Source organism: Schistocerca nitens, chromosome 6, assembly GCF_023898315.1.
Source record: "Schistocerca nitens isolate TAMUIC-IGC-003100 chromosome 6, iqSchNite1.1, whole genome shotgun sequence".
Lineage (NCBI taxonomy): Eukaryota > Metazoa > Arthropoda > Insecta > Orthoptera > Acrididae > Schistocerca > Schistocerca nitens.
Window position 1 is genome coordinate 369,447,321 of NC_064619.1, and position 18,332 is coordinate 369,465,652.

Genomic DNA, 18,332 nt, shown 5'->3' on the forward strand with positions numbered 1-18,332 from the left:
CAACAAACACTTGAAATGTCTGAGGTATAAGTTCCTGATAACATCATTGCATGAGGAAGATATGAACAAGTTAAGAGTTTTGTACAGGTACAGAAAGGTAGGTCAAGTTGGTTCAAAACAAAGAGGTAAGTCCAGCAAGGAAGTTGTCTTTTGCCACTCTTCATCATCATAATGCATTAATGTCTACTTGCAGTCTAAAGAGTGAGTTTATAACTAATTGCTTAGCTTTTGCCAATGATGCAATGATAAGGGGAGAGACGGAAGTGGAGGTACAAACTAAACTAAAACTTCAGTCTGATGAATTCACGAGAATGAGTCTTAAAACCTGCAAAACAAATGCAGTTGGTCTGATGTTGAGCAGGAACTATCCAACAGCCCATCTAAGAACTGGAGATGATGATTTAAGATACAATAAACAACTTACAGTACTTGGATAGTGTTGATTCCTCAAACAACACTATACATAAATAGATCTGAAAAACAATACAAAGAGCTTCCAAATTCTACCATGCAGTATGTCATCTGCCTTGGGAATTCCCACATGCTTCTAAGATTAGTATGTACAAAACATACCACCTACCTAAATGAGCATATGGATCAAAAGCAGCAATGGTTACTGGAACAACTAATAAGAGCCTCTGGTGAAAAAAAAGTTTCTCTGTACTTGCCTAATGAAAAAAAAGTGAGTAAACTTGCTTATAGTAAGCAAAAATGGATATGAGGAGATCAGGCAATAGAAAGGACCTGGTTTGCGGTGGCAGAAAAATTATGGTGATGGTGATAGTGAATATGTCAGTTGAATGTTTTATTTAAAAGACTAAGTGAATGACAGTTATAAAATAATATATTTCAAATCCAGGAATCTGTTCTGCTGAAATGTGTATTGTCTAACAGCAAAATGAAATTGATTTTTCAGATGTGTGGCTGAAATCTGTAAGAGAACCTCTTTTATAGAGAGTGTTACATTTATATGAAACTTGTAAAACAAAACTTTAACAGATGTACCTTGCACATAACATTGTCAGAAATTGAAGATGGGAATGTACATTGTTGTATAGCCTATAACTAACAAGACAGCACCAAAACATGCCTCTATACCAACCTTAATTTAGTTAGGAATGAAAGGTAACTGCTCACCTTTAGCTGAAACAACAAAACTACCATAATTAGCTTTGACCTTTTGTTTTGTGTGTCAGGGTGGGGTGGGGTGTGGTGGGGGGTGGGGGAGTGGTAGTGTCAAAATAAAAATGATCTCGTACAGAAATGAAAGATAAACACCTGTTTGTTTCTCATATTAGCAGATCATGAAATGGCCATCCAATGAACCCTACTATTCAAGAGGGAAATCCAGCTTTGCTAGAAAATTTAAACTGTTACCAATCTGTCGTGTGATGTGTATAACTTAGTAAGGAGAGGGTGCCTGTCTCTGCAAAATGAGCCTTAGTTTATGGATTGTACATGTGGTAGTTAATACCTAATGTCCATCATAAGGATGCATTTCTGTGCAATTCTGCAGCCACATCCCCAGGACCTTGCAGACAGTACCAACTTCTTTTTGCTACTCACATCAGAAGGTGATTCAGATCACCTATTTGTTTTGTGTAAGTGGTTTTGTGGTCATCAAATGGCTTTGTGCAAGGGACTGTGTGTTGTGGTCTTCAGTCTGAAGACCAGTTTGATACAGCCATCCATGCTACTGTATCCTGTGCAAGTCTCTTTATCTCCGAGCAGTTACTGCAACTTACATCCTTTTGAGTCTGCTTACTATATTCATCTCGTGGTCTCCCACTACAATCCCTCTCCACACGCGCGTGTGCACATGCACACGCACACACACACACACACACACACACACACACACACACACACACACACACACACACACGTGCTCTCTCTCTCTCTCTCTCTCTCTCTCTCTCTCTCTCTCTCTCTCTGTCCTCCAATACTAAATTTGTGATTCCTTAATGTCTCAGAATGTGTCCTATTGACCAATCCCTTCTTCTATTCAGGATTTTACACATTTTTTTCTCCCCAATTCTATTCTGTACCACATCATTAGTTACATGAAGGTTTCCAAAAACTAAAATTACTGTTACTATTTGACATAAAGGAGCTACAAACATTGAATTGGCTAGTTACTTTTGTATAGAATTTCTTACAAATGTGAATACAGATTATATATTTCATACTATACTTGGAGTCTTCCATTATCAGAGGAGTGCATTAATAGCAGTCCAAAGTACCAGAGCTATGATTTCTATGATCTTGTTGGTTTTAAGAATCACTGGCTAACATAGAAATCACCAAGTAAACATTTGTCCTGGTGGTTCAGTGGACAGAATACTTTGTATAGAATTGATCCACAATATCATATACCTGTCGGTGTTGCACACTTTGCACTGCGCCTTTATGGGGCTAGAAGATGCATCTTTGTACCTCATATTCAAGAAATAACAGATTATTACATAATTAGGATGAGTTATTAAGGAAATATCATCATAAAACTCCATTATTGTGTTTTTTTGATACATGATATGATTTGAATAAAAAGTTGTCACCATAAAATATGAAAATAAGTGCAGAGAAATAAACAAGGAATACAATGCAACAACATTGAAGTATAACAGATTTATCATTCCAGGAAAAACTATGACTGCAGACATTAGTTGCTATTGTGCTGTATTTCTAACATATCTTTTTTATTTAAATGCTGATCATTTATTATAGAACATATTTTTATATTTTGTTTTCAGACTGGGGCATCGGAAAAATGATTCCATTGCAAGTACATCTAGTAGTTCTAGCAGTCAGTTTTATTGTGACCTGGATAGCCTCCCATCGTCACCACATAATTCACTAGACAGAAAGGTATGTGTCGTAAGAATTAAATAATCCTGTAGAATACTGAATATTCCATGAGAAAAACATAGAATAGTTTTCAAACTTGCCGGCTGTGGTGGCCGTGCGGTTCTAGGCGCTCCAGTCCGGAGCCGCGCTGCTGCTACGGTCGCAGGTTCGAATCCTGCCTCGGGCATGGGTGTGTGCGATGTCCTTAGGTTAGTTAGGTTTAAGTAGTTCTAAGTTCTAGGGGACTAATGACCACAGCAGTTGAGTCCCATAGTGCTCAGAGCCATTTTGAGCCAAGTTTTCAAACATTGGAAAATCCAGGATGGAACGTAACAAAATTATGAAAAGAGTAGTTGCTACTCACCATATACCAGAGATGCTGAGGTGCAGATCCACTCAGCTGCCACCCATTCCATGCCTCGAAGTCCCTTCCATACACCCTAGCCACCCATGGCCCTCATAACTTTAGTGATAAGCAGTCCCTCTTGAAATATATCGAGGGTGTGTGTGTGTGTGTGTGTGTGTGTGTGTGGGTGTGGGTGGAGAGAGAGAGAGAGAGAGAGAGAGAGAGAGAGAGAGAGAGAGAATTTCCATGTTGGTAGAATAGTTTTCATTTGGAGAAAGTCACACCATTGTTGGAGCAATAATTTTTCTGATTCGAGGCTAAAACGCAAAAATTCTGTTTGACAGGTTGGAATGTCAACAATATTAAGAAAAGTGTTGACTGCTAAATCGCTGTAAAGAAGACACACTGTGTTGCTGCAGACAGGCACAACAAAACGACTGATATATATTTAGCTTTTGGTCATAGCCTTCTTCACACACACACACACACACACACACACACACACAAGAATGTTCAACTCGTACACATACAACACAATATCTAGTGCCTGTGGGTAGATTCCAATTCCTGTGTTGAACAAAAGCAGAAAAGCAGTAATCCAGAGTGGGGCACAGAGGGGTGAGGCAACAGAATACAGGTGGGAGGAGAGAAGAGCACTGTCTGATGGGGCATGCAGGGACTAGATGGTACCTGGTCAAGGCTATCAGGTACAGCGTCAGGAGACTGTGTGAGAGGGAAGGTCAGGTGGGAGGATGGGGCAGGAATGGGAAAGGAAACAGAGAAGGGGGAAATATCAGTGGGTGCGTTGTCAGAGTGGGGCACACAATGAGGGTGAGGGGGCATGAATTGGGAGGAGGTGATAGGACAGAGAGGGCAGAAACTATTGGGTGAAGAGTGTGGAGACAGTATGTTACCATAGGTTGAGGCTGGGATGATTTTGGAAGCAGAGAATGGGTAGTAAGGGTAACTTCCATCTATAAAGTTCATAAAAGCTGGCTGTGGAGTGTTGGATCCAGATGGTCTGGGCTGTGAAGCAACCATTGAGGTTGAGTATTTTATGTTCAGCTGCATGTTGAATCACATGGTGGTCCTCTTTGCTCTTGGCCACAGTTTGGCGGTCACCATTGATTCTGGTGGACAGCTGGTTGGTAACAATAGCAATATAAAAAGCTGTGCAGTGATTGCAGCAGAATTGGTATTGACCTGGCTGCTTTCAGGGGTGGTCTGGCCTCTGATAAGGTAGAGTAGGCCTGAGACAGGACTGGAATAGGAAGTGCGGGCTGGGTAGATTCGGCAGGCTTTGCACCTGGATCTTCTACAGGGATACGATCCCTGTGGAAAGGGGATGGGCATTGGGATTGGGAGTGGCATAAGGATGGACCAGGGTGTTGTACTGGTTGGGTGGGTGACAGAACACTACTTTTCTTTAGGTAGGGTGGGAAGGATCTTAGGTAGGATGACCCAAATTTCAGGGCATGATGAAAGATAATCAACACCCCGACAAAGGATGTGGTTCAGTTGTTCCAGTCTGCAGTGCTGCTGGGTGACGAAGGGCATGCTCCTTTGTAGTTCGTTCTTATTGAAGGTGGAGGGATTGGGAAAGTGTGGGAATACGTCATGGGAAATCTGTTTGTGGACTAGGTCTTGGGGATAATGCCTTTCTGTGAAGGCTTTCTGAGACCCTCAGCATATTGGGAAAGGGATTTCTCATTACTGCATATATGCCATCCCCTGGTGCTAGATTGTATGGGAGGGATTTTTGATGTGGAAGGGATGACAGCTGCCAAAATGCAGTTATTGTTGGTGGTTGGTGGGTTTAATGTGGACAGAGGTGCAGATGGAGCCTTGAGAAAGGTGATCAATGTCCAGGAAGTGGTACATTGGGTTGAGGAGGTCCAGGTAAAGTGGGTGGGAGAGAAAGTATTGAGGTTGTGAAGGAAAGGTAGTGGAGGAGGCTAATGTAAAATCAACATATATACTTCTATGCTGTCATTGTGTATGTAGCACAACAATTAGTCAACTGGTAAGTTATCCATTAGATAATTAAACAAGAGACAGCAAATAAACCTTAGGAGTCACAAAATTTATATAATTTTCTTGTGACCAGATGTGATATCTGCAAATGTTATAAAAATGACTGTTGTAAAGACAAAAGATGTAAAATGGAAGAAGTCTCAAAAATGAAAATTTTCTGGCAGATTAAATTTTTTTGTGTTCATTTTAAGTAGCAAGCACAGGACAGTTACAAACACAGTATTCTGAAAATTGTAAAATATTAGTGATTCTCACTTTAAGATACACATAAGTGTCAATGACCTCACTAAGCAAATGTGCATCATAGCAACCAGACCCCACCCTTATGCAAGGTGAAAGACAACACAAACACAAACCATAGATATGTTCCAAACAAATAGAAATATCTGTATCCACATTATAACATCAAAGGCAACTGACTTGCTTAGTTACTATCTTCCTTATACAACAGAGTTGAAAGAGTTGTCCTAACAGGTGAAGGCATAGCAGTAAATTCAGAGTGGTGAAATGTTGCACATGAAGTTCTTCCGGACTCAATAGTCAAACCATCAATTTTCTTGATTTTCGTTGATGACCTGCCAATGTCAGTCACTAATAAAGAAAAAAAAGTTAATGTTTTGCTCATAGTATCAGTGTCCTGTTCAAGCTGCCAAAATCCACAATACAGGCTACAACTAAAACAGTAACTCACCAAATATATGAGCAGTTTAAAGCAAATAGTTCTTGGGTTAAACCTTCCAGATAATCCACTTTATCTAAATACTGTGGCTTGAGGAGTTCAGTGTGTACCAAAATTGCACACATGTAATTGGAAACAATCAAAAATTTCATTATATAACTTAACTTTTTTTGTGTTGGAACTTAAAACTTTGACTACCCCCTCATGCACTCAATTATTATATATCTATTCATTAACAAGGTTCATAGCCAACAGCAGAGAACTTTCCAAAGAAAGAGGGACATTCACAAATGGCACAAGGCAGAAGTGAAGTTTTCACAAAGACTCTGTAACCCTAACAAGGATGGACACCTCTTAAAAATACGAAACCACTTGTAGTGTGGTTTTTCAAAATTCAGTGATAAAGAAATGGCTAGGATCCATTTATTAATGTACATGTATTTTTCATTTACCATACTTGATGTGCTATTTACTGTAATGTTTGTATCATCTGCAAACAAAACAAAACTGGCATCTGCTGATGTTACTGGGAAGGTCAGTGATATAAATGAGAAAAAGTAAGGGCCTTAAGATGGGAATTTAGGAGACATCAAACATAATTAGTTATCAGTTGGATGATGTCTGATAGCTCGATACAGGTCTTCTTCATATTGACACCCTTTGTTTCCCACCAGAGAGAGAGACTTGACATTATAATTTACTGAAAAAGATGTGATTCATGCAGTCAGGTGTCTTGGGCATATATTGAAGAACAAAACCACGTAAAGTAACTTACATGAATGATTGGTACAAAATGTGACAAATAACTTCAGTCATTTTTTTGTGCAATAGTTATTATTTGTTTTTGTTTTTAAATAATAATAATTTATTTTTTTATTGCAGACATCGCCATCACAAATGTCATCCTCATCCAGCAGTTCTTCCTTGCCGTCACTTGATGTATCTATGAGCAGCAGCAACACAAATACTTCAGCTGGAAATCAAAGCAACAGTACTACCAGCAAGTCATTAACTGTACCTTCTCAGATGCACAGTCCTGCTCAAAATAAGTTGCACGACTTTTACATCATACGTGTCACAGTTGAGACAAGTTCAGTTGAAACAGAAGGTAATAATGTACTGTGAATAAATATATGGTGCATTTGCTACAAATGCCTGCAGTTAACTTGTGGATGTATATTAATTTGTGTCCTGTGAAAGTGTATTTGCAGTATTCAAGATACACAACACCCCCACTGCAGTTCCATCACTACATTTCAGCAGAAAAAGTGTCTATGAGCTGATGTGCAGTCACTATAGCCTTCTATAGTTGTATGATAATAATGAAACTTCATGCAAGAAGAGCAGATATAGTTTACTAGTGCTACACAACATTAATGTGCTAGCCTATTTATGTTATTTTACCTATATACTAACTATTGTACAACAAACACTGTGAGGACTAATTGTGCCATAAACAATCTCATATTTTGTACATTATTCCATTATTACTTCATTAAGACCAAGCTCCCTTACTGAGTAATGCGACAGACTGGTTAGCGCGTTTGACTCATTGACAAAGAGCTGTGTTAAAATCCCTGTATAGCCATTCTGCTTTGATTGCTTTCTTTTAACTCCCTTGTTACCACAAACATGATGACAACGACCACCACCACCACCACCACCAACAACAACAACAACAACAACAACAACATTTTCTTTGTATTTATGTAGTTTTTGCTAAGAGACCAACAAAATAACTAACTACATGGGAGCAATGACAATATTAGCTACTATGACTACATGCAAATTCTAGTTGACACACGAGAAACGTGGCTTGCTGAATCAGAATAGTGCATGAGAAATTGAATGAGAAAATAAATGCAAAAAAAAAAAAATTATGCTGACTACCATGACACCTTGTACCTCCATGTATCTGTTTAACAAGGAGTCTTTTAACAAATCTGTTTAATATGTTATTGATAATAATCCATTCCTTGGTAATTGGTTGAGTTTTCTTCAAAAGATCAGTGTGTGCATAAAGGACTAAATGCATAAAAATACAGTTGAAATCAATTTTTTATATTCTTGTTTGGATGCTACCATATTAAGCTGAGTATAAGATGGCCCTGATTAAGAGATGACCCTTTTATTTTGTCTTATTTATTTATTTTTAAGAGTTTCCTTGAGAACAAATAATTTTTTATCTGCATTTTTATCAGGTTTTACTTCTGCACTGACACGAGTATGTTACAGTCTCTCGTTCTTCCAAACATATTTTCTGCCCACTACTCTCTCATTGACCGCATAGAACCTGAGCGGACACACTCCTTTTCATTCCCGTTATATGTCATTGTAAGCATCTAAAACATTGCAGCATGGAACATGTTAGTATGCCATGACCCCTATCTAGACTTTTACTGTCTCCTGCAGAAATAAATGCTAGTGTTATGCATTTGTCCAATTTTAAAGTCAATTCAGTTCCGACCACAAATAGATTCAGGCAAATTGTAATCTAAATGTGACAGATGGTCCTAAAATGCCAAATTATACAGTGAAGATTCCCATGGTTGGCAGTGCAATGAAATTTGCTTCCCACTCTTTGCTCGCCTCCCTGCATTCATCCTAGTTCTCAGCCAAACTAGTATCATTATTTCCCCTCCAGTCCTCCTTATGGGCTGTGCTTGAGCAATGGTAAAACACTGACAGCAGTATCTTGTAGGGTACAAGTCATATGTAACAACAGCAGGTAATAAATAAATAAAAGACTGAAGTCCTGACTCAACTTGAACATTTGCTTGCCCCGCAATCTATTGACGTCTGTTGGTACTATCTCCTGCTGCTGCAATTTATTCTTGCAAAAAAAATTACAGTCATTTTGTGTTATTTATTTTATTTGTGAGACACTTCAGTCTGAATTAATTTTCCTTCTTGCTTCATCTGAATGTCACCATCATGTCCTAAGGATGATAAGAAGCTGGTAAATTTTGTACTCGGTATTCTAATACATGAACAGCAAAAACAAATTTCTCATTTGCAACTCACTTAGTAAACCATTACCGTCTCTCACAATCAAATAAAATATTGATCTGGGTTCAAATTATGTAATGCTTTTTGAAGGAGAATATTTTTGCTTTATAATATAGCCTTTACTTAAAAAACAGCAATAAGATTTGTATACAGTATCCATACATGTATGAGAGATTTTATTTCAAATCTTTTCAAATACAAGAGTTTGTAAGAAGATAGAATTAAATGCTATTTCCTCCTGTCTTCCAAAAATTTTTCAAATTTTAAGCAAAGCAATACACTGTCGAAGTGGTTAGTTCCCAGTTTCTTGTATATCCCTTCCACTAGTGCAGCACGAGACAAATGTCAAATGATTGTTCGAGAGTGTCAATACTGTATCAAGTGCTTCGGAGTATTGGGGAATCTTGAGCCTGTTCAAATGCAAGTATCATCTGCCCTTCAGAATTCTTCAAAATAAGTTTGCATGTGACCTCAGTAGCCAAAACTTCATTTGTAAATGTTAGACAACCTATATATACTCTACTAAACAACATAATAAAGTTGACCTTCACAGCAAATGTGAAAATAAGATGACCAAGTATTTCTTAAATGATGAATTTGGGGAAAAACCCTACTTTATAATTGGGTAAATATGGTACACACTATGTTCAGATGTGTCTGAAAACAAAAATTAACTGAAGTTTATTTATTAGATACATGTGCTGCCTGTTGAAAGTTTGAGTCCTAGATCCTTTGCAATATTCACATGACAGAATCCTGCAATTCTTCTCCTCCTCCTCCTCCTCCTCCTCCTCGTCCTACTACTACTACTACTACTACTACTACTACTGATTACAGCAAGTACATCTACTGAAGGGAAAACATACTTCAAAGTAGTCATGTTGTGCCAGGCACTGACACACAAATCAGTTGATCTTAAGATATGTCTTTCTTAACTAAAATATGAAACATGTTCATTAAAACTGCCGTAGGAAATTTTGTGTGTAATTGCAATAGCTCCCCCCCCCACTCACAAATTTCCCACTGTATGGCACTGTAAGCATCATAATGTAAATGGGTTTGGATACAAATGACAGATGAATCGCATTACAATAGCTATGGTGTGAGTTCCACATTAGACCAACCATACTGTGCAATGTGATGACTGCACAAGTTTGGGCATCCAACAGCTGTGGTTCTGTTAGTGAGGTAAGCCTTTCCACCACAGCAAGGTCGCACCACATCGAATGGGAGAAATCAGTTTCCAGTTTCCTGAGGCCAAAAACAGCATAAAAGAAACAATTAAATTGGTTTTAATTATTGTGAGACTGGCACAAGACATGTTCAACATACCGTCCACAGTTTACTGCCCCAAGTTGAAATCAAGAAACGGCATGTTCCACAACAGATCATCTGAGGGGTTACTTTCAGAATTCATTGCACTGTGTGTGCCTTCTATAAAACTATGCTTATAAGTGGAGCACTAAAAACAGCATCGTCCAGATAACACTACAGCCAGAAGTCGTATGGATTAAGATCAGATGGATGTGGACATCCAGGCTGCAGGAAAATGCCTCTGCAGCAGTGGCTTCACTGACTGCGGTAGGTGCAGATGAGCTTCATCTTGCATAAAAATGATCCTACATACACGTCTGCGCCATTGAAGGGTTGGAACGATATTGGTGTGCAAAATACTCTCATAGAATTTACCAGTGATGGTAAAGGTAACAGGACGTCCAGTAACCATCACCCCAAAAAAGTATGGTTCTGCAATAAACAATGCTATCAACCAACACCACATAGTTACATTTGCAGAATAAAGTGGCACCAGTTGATGTGTGAGCAGATTTTCCATTGCCCACATTCTGCATTCCTGTGTTTTGGCAAACATTGTACCAATGCCTTTTTTCATACTCGAGTCAGGAACTTCTACATGGCTACTAGCACATGATCACCATTCTTGTAAAATAATTTTACCAGCAGCTCGCAAGTCATGAATTGAGACAGTCATGCTGATCATAAGCCAAATGAAACATGTGAGGTACACGATCCTCGGACACAAACTGGGGATCAGTCATGCACCCCACAGCTTTCATTTGGCATAGTCTGCCAGTTTCATTACCTTCTAGTGGTAAAATTTTCGTTACTTTTTGTTTTGTTTTCGCTGTTCTTTGATAATATTCATTTCAAATTTGATATCACTTTGAGCAGTGGTTCATTTTAACAGCATTTTGAAACAAGAACTTTAAACACCCTGTGTGTGTGTGTGTGTGTGTGTGTGTGTGTGTGTGTGTGTGTGTGTGTGTGTGTACATACACAAAACCTCTATAAAGAAAAGAATGATATAGTTTCCACAAGGCTGTTAGTTCAAATTTTTAACCAGGCCCCAAAATTCAGTAACACAAAATAGCGGTTACTCACATTCAACCCAGGCATCCCATGCCCCATGTCTGTTGAAAATATTTGTGGAATTTTGTATTGAGACAATGAAGACTGTAAATTCCTTGGTCTGCATTTGGATGGTATTCTTACATGGGAAAAGCTTGTTTACTTTGTATGCAAAAATAAGCAGTGCATTGTAGTTCCTTAGCTAGCTTCCAAAACAGTACGTAATAAACCCCGAAAACCGTATACTATGGGACAATTTTCCCATTTATAAGTTATGGGGTAGAGCTGTGGTGGGGTGGTGCTGATGTGCACTTGAACAGAATACTGATGCTACAAAAGAGAGCTGTTCGGCTGATACATGGTCTGGGGTACAGGTAAACCTGTCGTGATTCCCTTATCAAAAATAAATATCTTGCTGTATACTCATTGTATATATGTAGTCTTAGCACTTTTTTGGAAGCCATCATGGTGACACACCTAAATATTACAATGTACATAACCATAATACAAGAAATAGCACAGTTATTACTGACAAAGAACAAAATTTGAAAGTTACAGACACAGTCACAGTCCATGTATCAGTGGCTCAGTGTGGTACAACAAATGCTCAGGATTCATAAAAGCACATACTGGGGATCCGTTTAAAGCAAAATGAAAATCTTCCCTTGTAAATAAACATCTGTATTCATTGAAAGAATTCTATGGCATACACTTACTATATATTATGTATGTGTATCAATCTTTGCACACAAGTATGTTACATATTAAATGTTTGCATACACATACTGGTTAGTACTTAATAAATTGCTCATTTAAACTAACAGCACGATGGAAACTGTCATTCTTTAATCAAGGCTGTGGTGTCCAGCTATATGAAGTCAGTCTACAAATATCATCGGTGCAATGGTTTCAAACATGTGACTGTTTCCTGATGATAATGTCAAAATAGTAATCACTGCGAGATACTAGCATATACAGGGTGAGTCACCTAACATTACCGCTGGATATATTTCGTAAACCACATCAAATACTGACGAATCGATTCCACAGACCGAACGTGAGGAGAGCTGCTAGTGTATTTGGTTAATACAAACCATAAAAAAATGCACGGAAGTATGTTTTTTAACACAAACCTAGGTTTTTTAAAATGGAACCCCGTTAGTTTTGTTAGCACATCTGAACATATAAACAAATATGTAATCAGTGCCGTTTGTTGCATTGTAAAATGTTAATTCCACCCGGAGATATTGTAACCTAAAGTTGACGCTTGAGTACCACTCCTCCGCTGTTCGATCGTGTGTATCGGAGAGCACCAAATTACGTATGGATCCAAAGGGAATGGTGATGGACCTTAGGTACAGAAGAGACTGGAACAGCACATTACGTTCACATGCTAACACCTTTTTATTGGTCTTTTTCACTGACGCACATGTACATTACCATGAGGGGTGAGGTACACGTTCGACAGGCGTTTCATAGGACGTGGAGGACGCATAAATTGGCCATCCCGTTCTCCTGATCTTACACCTCTGGACTTCTTTCTGTGGGGTACGTTAAAGGAGAATGTGTACTGTGATGTGCCTACAACCGCAGAGCATATGAAACAACGTATTGTGGCAGCCTGCGGCGACATTACACCAGATGTACTGCGGCGTGTACGACATTCATTACGCCAGAGGTTGCAATTGTGTGCAGCAAATGATGTCCACCACATTGAACATCTATTGGCCTGACATGTCGGGACACACTCTATTCCACTCCGTAATTGAAAACGGAAACCACGTGTGTACGTGTACCTCACCCCTCATGGTAATATACATGTGTGTCATTGAAAAAGACCAATAAAAAGGTGTTAGCATGTGGATGTAATGTGTTGTTCCAGTCTCTTCTGTACCTAAGGTCCATCACCGTTCCCTTTGGATCCATACGTAATTCAGTGCTCTCCGATACACACGATCGAACAGCGGAGGAGTGGTACTCAAGCGTCAACTTTAGGTTACAATATCTCCGGATGTAATTAACATTTTACAATGCAACAAATGGCACTGATTATGTATTTGTTTATATGTTCAGATGTGCTAACAAAACTAACGGGGTTCCATTTAAGAAAACCTAGGTTTGTGTTAAAAAACATCCTTCCGTGCATTTTTTTATGATTTGTATTAATCAATTACACTAGCCCCTGTCCTCACGTTCGGTCTGTGGAATCGATTCATCAGTATTTGATGTGGTTTACAAAATATATCCAGCGGTAACATTAGGTGACTCACCTTGTATTATTATATTGTGTACATCAGATATAAGCCATGTTCAAAGCACAAACAGCATTATAAAAATACAGCATACTCAATGTGTCCAGTATGATGAATAATGTGCTGTATAAATATCAGTCACCTGAAAGATGATCATAATATGCCTAAAGAATCACTGGAGCTCTAGATTTCCTGTGTGAAAAGACATGCTATATGACTCGAGTGACTTACCATTGAAATAAAACTGCAGAATTAAAAAAAAAGAAAGAAAGAAGAAGAAAGAAAGAAAGAACGACATACACAACCATCCAGACATTACTCTCGGTTGATGTGTGAGAGAAAAGCACATGCATTTTGCACACACAAGAATGTGTGCCTTCCAAAAAAATTTAATAGTTTGCTTTTATCTATTCTTTACTGTCGCCGGCTTGTCATTTGCTTCTCTCCTCTGTGTGTAGGAAGAGCTGCATTTGAGGCAAACTCTGACTTCTCTAGCTGAGTGGCTCTCACTTCTCTAACTGAGTGAGTTGGTGCAGTGGCAAGATGGTGGACTCAGATCCAGGAGGACAGGAATTGGAAACCATGTCTGGCCATCCATATTTAGGTTTCCCATTGTTTTCTTAAATGTTTAAGACAAATGTTTGCATGGTTCCTTTGAAATGATGTGGGATATTTCTTTCTCCATCCTTCCTCCATTCCAGCTGGAGCTCAATCTCTAATTAACTCAATGTCAATGGGACACTAACCCCAAATTTCCCTTTTTCTGGTTGCTACAACTTTTATATAAGTTAACACAGTCCCTTATTTTTACTTCATGTTTTATATGAGCATTTACACAAAAATATCACATTTAATAAAATAATCCTGAAAGATATACAACTATTTATTTTCTCCCCCACAGGTATTGTGCTGTACAAGAGCATAATGCTAAGCAACAATGAGCGTACTCCACAAGTTATACGAAATGCTATGCTGAAACTGGGTCTGGAGGGGAACCCAGATTCATATACACTTGCACAGGTGTTACCAGATAAAGGTATGTTGCTGTAACTTCTGTGTTGGTATTATTATTCTCTTCATCATCATCATGCAAGCCCAGATTTGATGTAATATCAATTTAAAAATTAGTAAATAAATAAGCAACCAAAACTGATGAAACATGTAAATAAAAATTTAATGAAGCAGTTACATGTAAAATCCAAGGTTTTATTTTTTTTTTCTGAAAAATGTAACTTCACAGGTAGACTAGTCAAATATGTATGTTAATCCTTAATCAGTTCACTTCTGCTACACATTGTACTGTTGTACAAGTGTCTTCTGTTTATAAATTCACACTGGAATGGGATGCAAAATTAATTTCAATTCGCTTTTCCGAAATGTTCTGTTGCCACACATTGTCTTCCATCTGTAACCATGTCTTTATTAATAGAGAAAGATTGCTCAACTTTGCAAAAAGTCAGTGGCTCATATTTATACAGAGGGCTTGTGCTAGGAATAATATTCTCGTGGGGTTCTAAAATTTCGCCATTAAATAAGCAAGCCAAAACAACAAGATCTGAGTATCCAGGATTCTTACTCAGCTCAGATTGCAGTTTACTGGAAACTTCACAACCCATTTCACCTGGTACAACTTTGATTCTCTGAACAGCATCTTCCATTACTCCCACAACCTCTCAGAGATGCACGCTTGAAGTCTCCAGTTTCTTGATACTGGTTGGGAAGCCAACTGAAGTGACTAGCGATGTATGAAACTGAACTGTGCACTTCAGAACTGTTGAATGCGATTCACTCACAGGCACTGCAGTATCAGAAGAAAAATTCTCCATCACTGACTTCATGGCTTAAAAGTGCCTTCTGTAGAAAATAAGGACTTCAGTCCATGTTGCCCACCATCACTGGCTCCAGAGGTAGCATTGTATATGGCAAGGACATTTCAATAAAATCTTCTTTACTACTGATATCACTGTATTTACTTCTGGGAATTGATGTCTAGCTGCATCTGTGTACATCAACAGGACGATCTCTTCCCTTATGCCATTTGACCATAGTACCTTAAGTCCATCATTAATGAATCTAGGAATTGTTGAAGTATTTGTTGCATCCAGAAGTTCACAATAAATTAAATAGGGTTTAGGTGCAGGCTCATTGTCCAACTTGCCCACAATTAGATAAGCAATTAAACAGCCTACACCATTCATCATCTTCTCAGCAGAAATACATAAAGGCAATTTGCCAATGTCAGCCCTGATTTTTTTTCTGATATGTCAATATAGCAGCAATCCAGGCATGCTGCGGTTGTGGTATTTCTGTTAGAAATGTTTGAATTCATGTACCTGAGGTTTGTTCCAGTGCAACCAATGCTAAAAGGTCCTTTGTAAAATTCACTGTTAGATGATGTAGGCTGCCCTGCAATTGTGCAAGTAGAACCTGCTTCTTTGAAGAAATCCATTTTTTATTCATAATTTGCATATTGCTTCATAAATGTTATTCATTCTGAGATTTACTGTATAGCCTATATGTTTATCACAAGTCTGGCAGAAGACTATTTTACCACCAGTGGTTAAATCACTGTTAATAGAAATCTATGTTTTAAGCTTTGATGACAACGAAGACACAACTGGTGCCATGATGAACTTAAAATGTAACTGACCATTACATACTGTGAAGTATTTGAGAACAAGATAGGAAAGCACTTAAAATGAGTCTTTGTCGCTTGCATCAAACTTGTGCAACATAGCTTTGAATGTAAATGACTGATGGCAGTATGAGGAACACAACAATAAAAATTTATTTTCTTTTTTATTGCTTTTCAAGCAAATGTATGAGACGTGTGAAAATCCAGAGTTAAATTTTCACTCTTCAGCAGAGTGTGCGCTGATATGAAACTCCCTGGCAGATTAAAACTATAAGCCAAACCGAGACTCAAACTCGAGACCTTTGCCTTTCACAGGTTTGCCCGCAAAAGTCAGAGGCCCTGAGTATGACTCTTAGTCCAGCACACAGTTTTAGTCTGCCAGTACAATAATTCTGCAATAATATTAAAATGTGTAAAATTATGTAGCATATTGTGTTTCAAAATATGTAAAAATATTTAATTTAAAATTTTGAAATAAGCATGCTTTCAGTGTAATTTATCAAAATTTTAATTTCTCTTATAGCTACATATAAAGGAGCATAATATGTAATTAAATAAAATCTGGGCTCTAATCATCATCATTATTATTATTTTCAACTTTGGTTTCAGACTTTCACATAGCTTGCAGTTTAAATTGTGAATTGAATAAACTTAAGAACTGTACATACCAAACTCAATTTTTTTCCAAAACAGAAGGTGAAGAAACATCATTGAATATGCATGAAAAAGCATTACTCCAAGACAGTACTGAGAGTAAAACCAAACTTCATCATTAGCCATTTGCTGTTGACTACAAGAAAAGGCTTCTTGTAGACTTATCCAGATATTAAAATCTTGTGGTTAATGCAGGAAAAAAATGTTCTGAACATTTCCTGATTCCTCTCCTTCTCATCCCGTCCAGAAAGTCTCCCCTGACACGGGATTCTGGGTGACTTTTCTGAACTGAACCCCTTTCCCTAAACCTCTCCAGTCCTTTTCCTTTGCCCCCTCTTCCTTCCCCTTCAATTCTTATGCTAGAAGAAGGAGCCACTGGCTTCGAAAGCTTGTAAACGTTAAATCCTTTTGTGTGTGTGTTTCCCTGCCACCACTTGGTGCATAGATTTTTTATCTATCCATTTTCATTCAGTACTTCGTTATTTTGCCATAGGGTTGTGTTTATAACAGTCTTGTTACCCATGATGAATTTTTTCAGAAAAGAATTGTCCCATTCTACATTTCAGTCAAATCACGGAAGGTGTCCATGCACTGATTTGTTCACGAGCCAAGGTGTGCTGGACAAACTTTGCACATATTTCCTGTTCTTCAAAATATTCTAGAGAATGTCTTGAACACTTCATTTAGACATATTCAGTTCTTCAGCATAGCCCTGAATGAGAGATCACAAGTCAGTTTTCAAAATATCGTGAAATATCATGATTTTTCTCAATTTTTCCATCAGACAAACTTGATGTAGGGTGCCCTGACCTCACATTGTCCTCAAGCAACACCTGTCCTCCTCTAAAATGTTTAAACCTCTCAAACACTCGTGCATGACTTACACAATTTTCTCCAAAGATGTTTTACTGTGTGAAACTTGAAACTGAATCACTACTTGTTGCTCCATTATGATATGTAGCACAATGAAATTGACACACTATGGCAGCACATCCACTACTTGTTACAGCAAGAACAAACAAGATTTATGAAACATAGCACTTTATAGAGCCAATGTAAGATACAATGAAGTACAGGTTTTGCATAGCACCAAACAAATTGAATGGACAACAGTAATACAGTTTAGAGCTGAGCACTCATTTGTGATCACTTAACTAATACTTTTTTTTGTGGCTCACCAGAATGCACCTGGGGGCCATTCCACATGGCCTCTATAACCGGGCCTGTAAACTGTATGGACACACATTCTCTGAAATTGCATGCATCATGAGTGAAGGCACATCACTGCTTAACACTGCCTCCTCACAACTGACAGCCTGAAATTGCACCTGTTGTTTACAGTTGGTAGTTCAAGCCACCACATTAGTTACTGTGCTGATATCACTTACACACCAGAAATAAAATAAGTCTCAGAACTTTTTGACAGATGGCGTATGTAATGATGTCATTGTTGACGGATCATCAAATGCTAATCTTTGTTCCATTTGGAATACACTTTTGCAGGCCATT

The 18,332-nt window shown here is 38.2% G+C and overlaps 1 protein-coding gene across 1 annotated transcript in view; it reads left to right on the top strand.

Moving 5' to 3' along the window:
• The window catches only part of LOC126262711 (ral guanine nucleotide dissociation stimulator-like 1), a 394,400-nt gene that overhangs the window by 370,543 nt on the left and 5,525 nt on the right, over window positions 1–18,332 (top strand). The window contains exons 12-14 of the mRNA XM_049959494.1: window positions 2,754–2,868; window positions 6,789–7,014; window positions 14,436–14,570. Of these exons, the coding sequence (XP_049815451.1) occupies window positions 2,754–2,868; window positions 6,789–7,014; window positions 14,436–14,570 (476 nt within the window). The remainder of the gene's footprint in view (window positions 1–2,753; window positions 2,869–6,788; window positions 7,015–14,435; window positions 14,571–18,332) is intronic.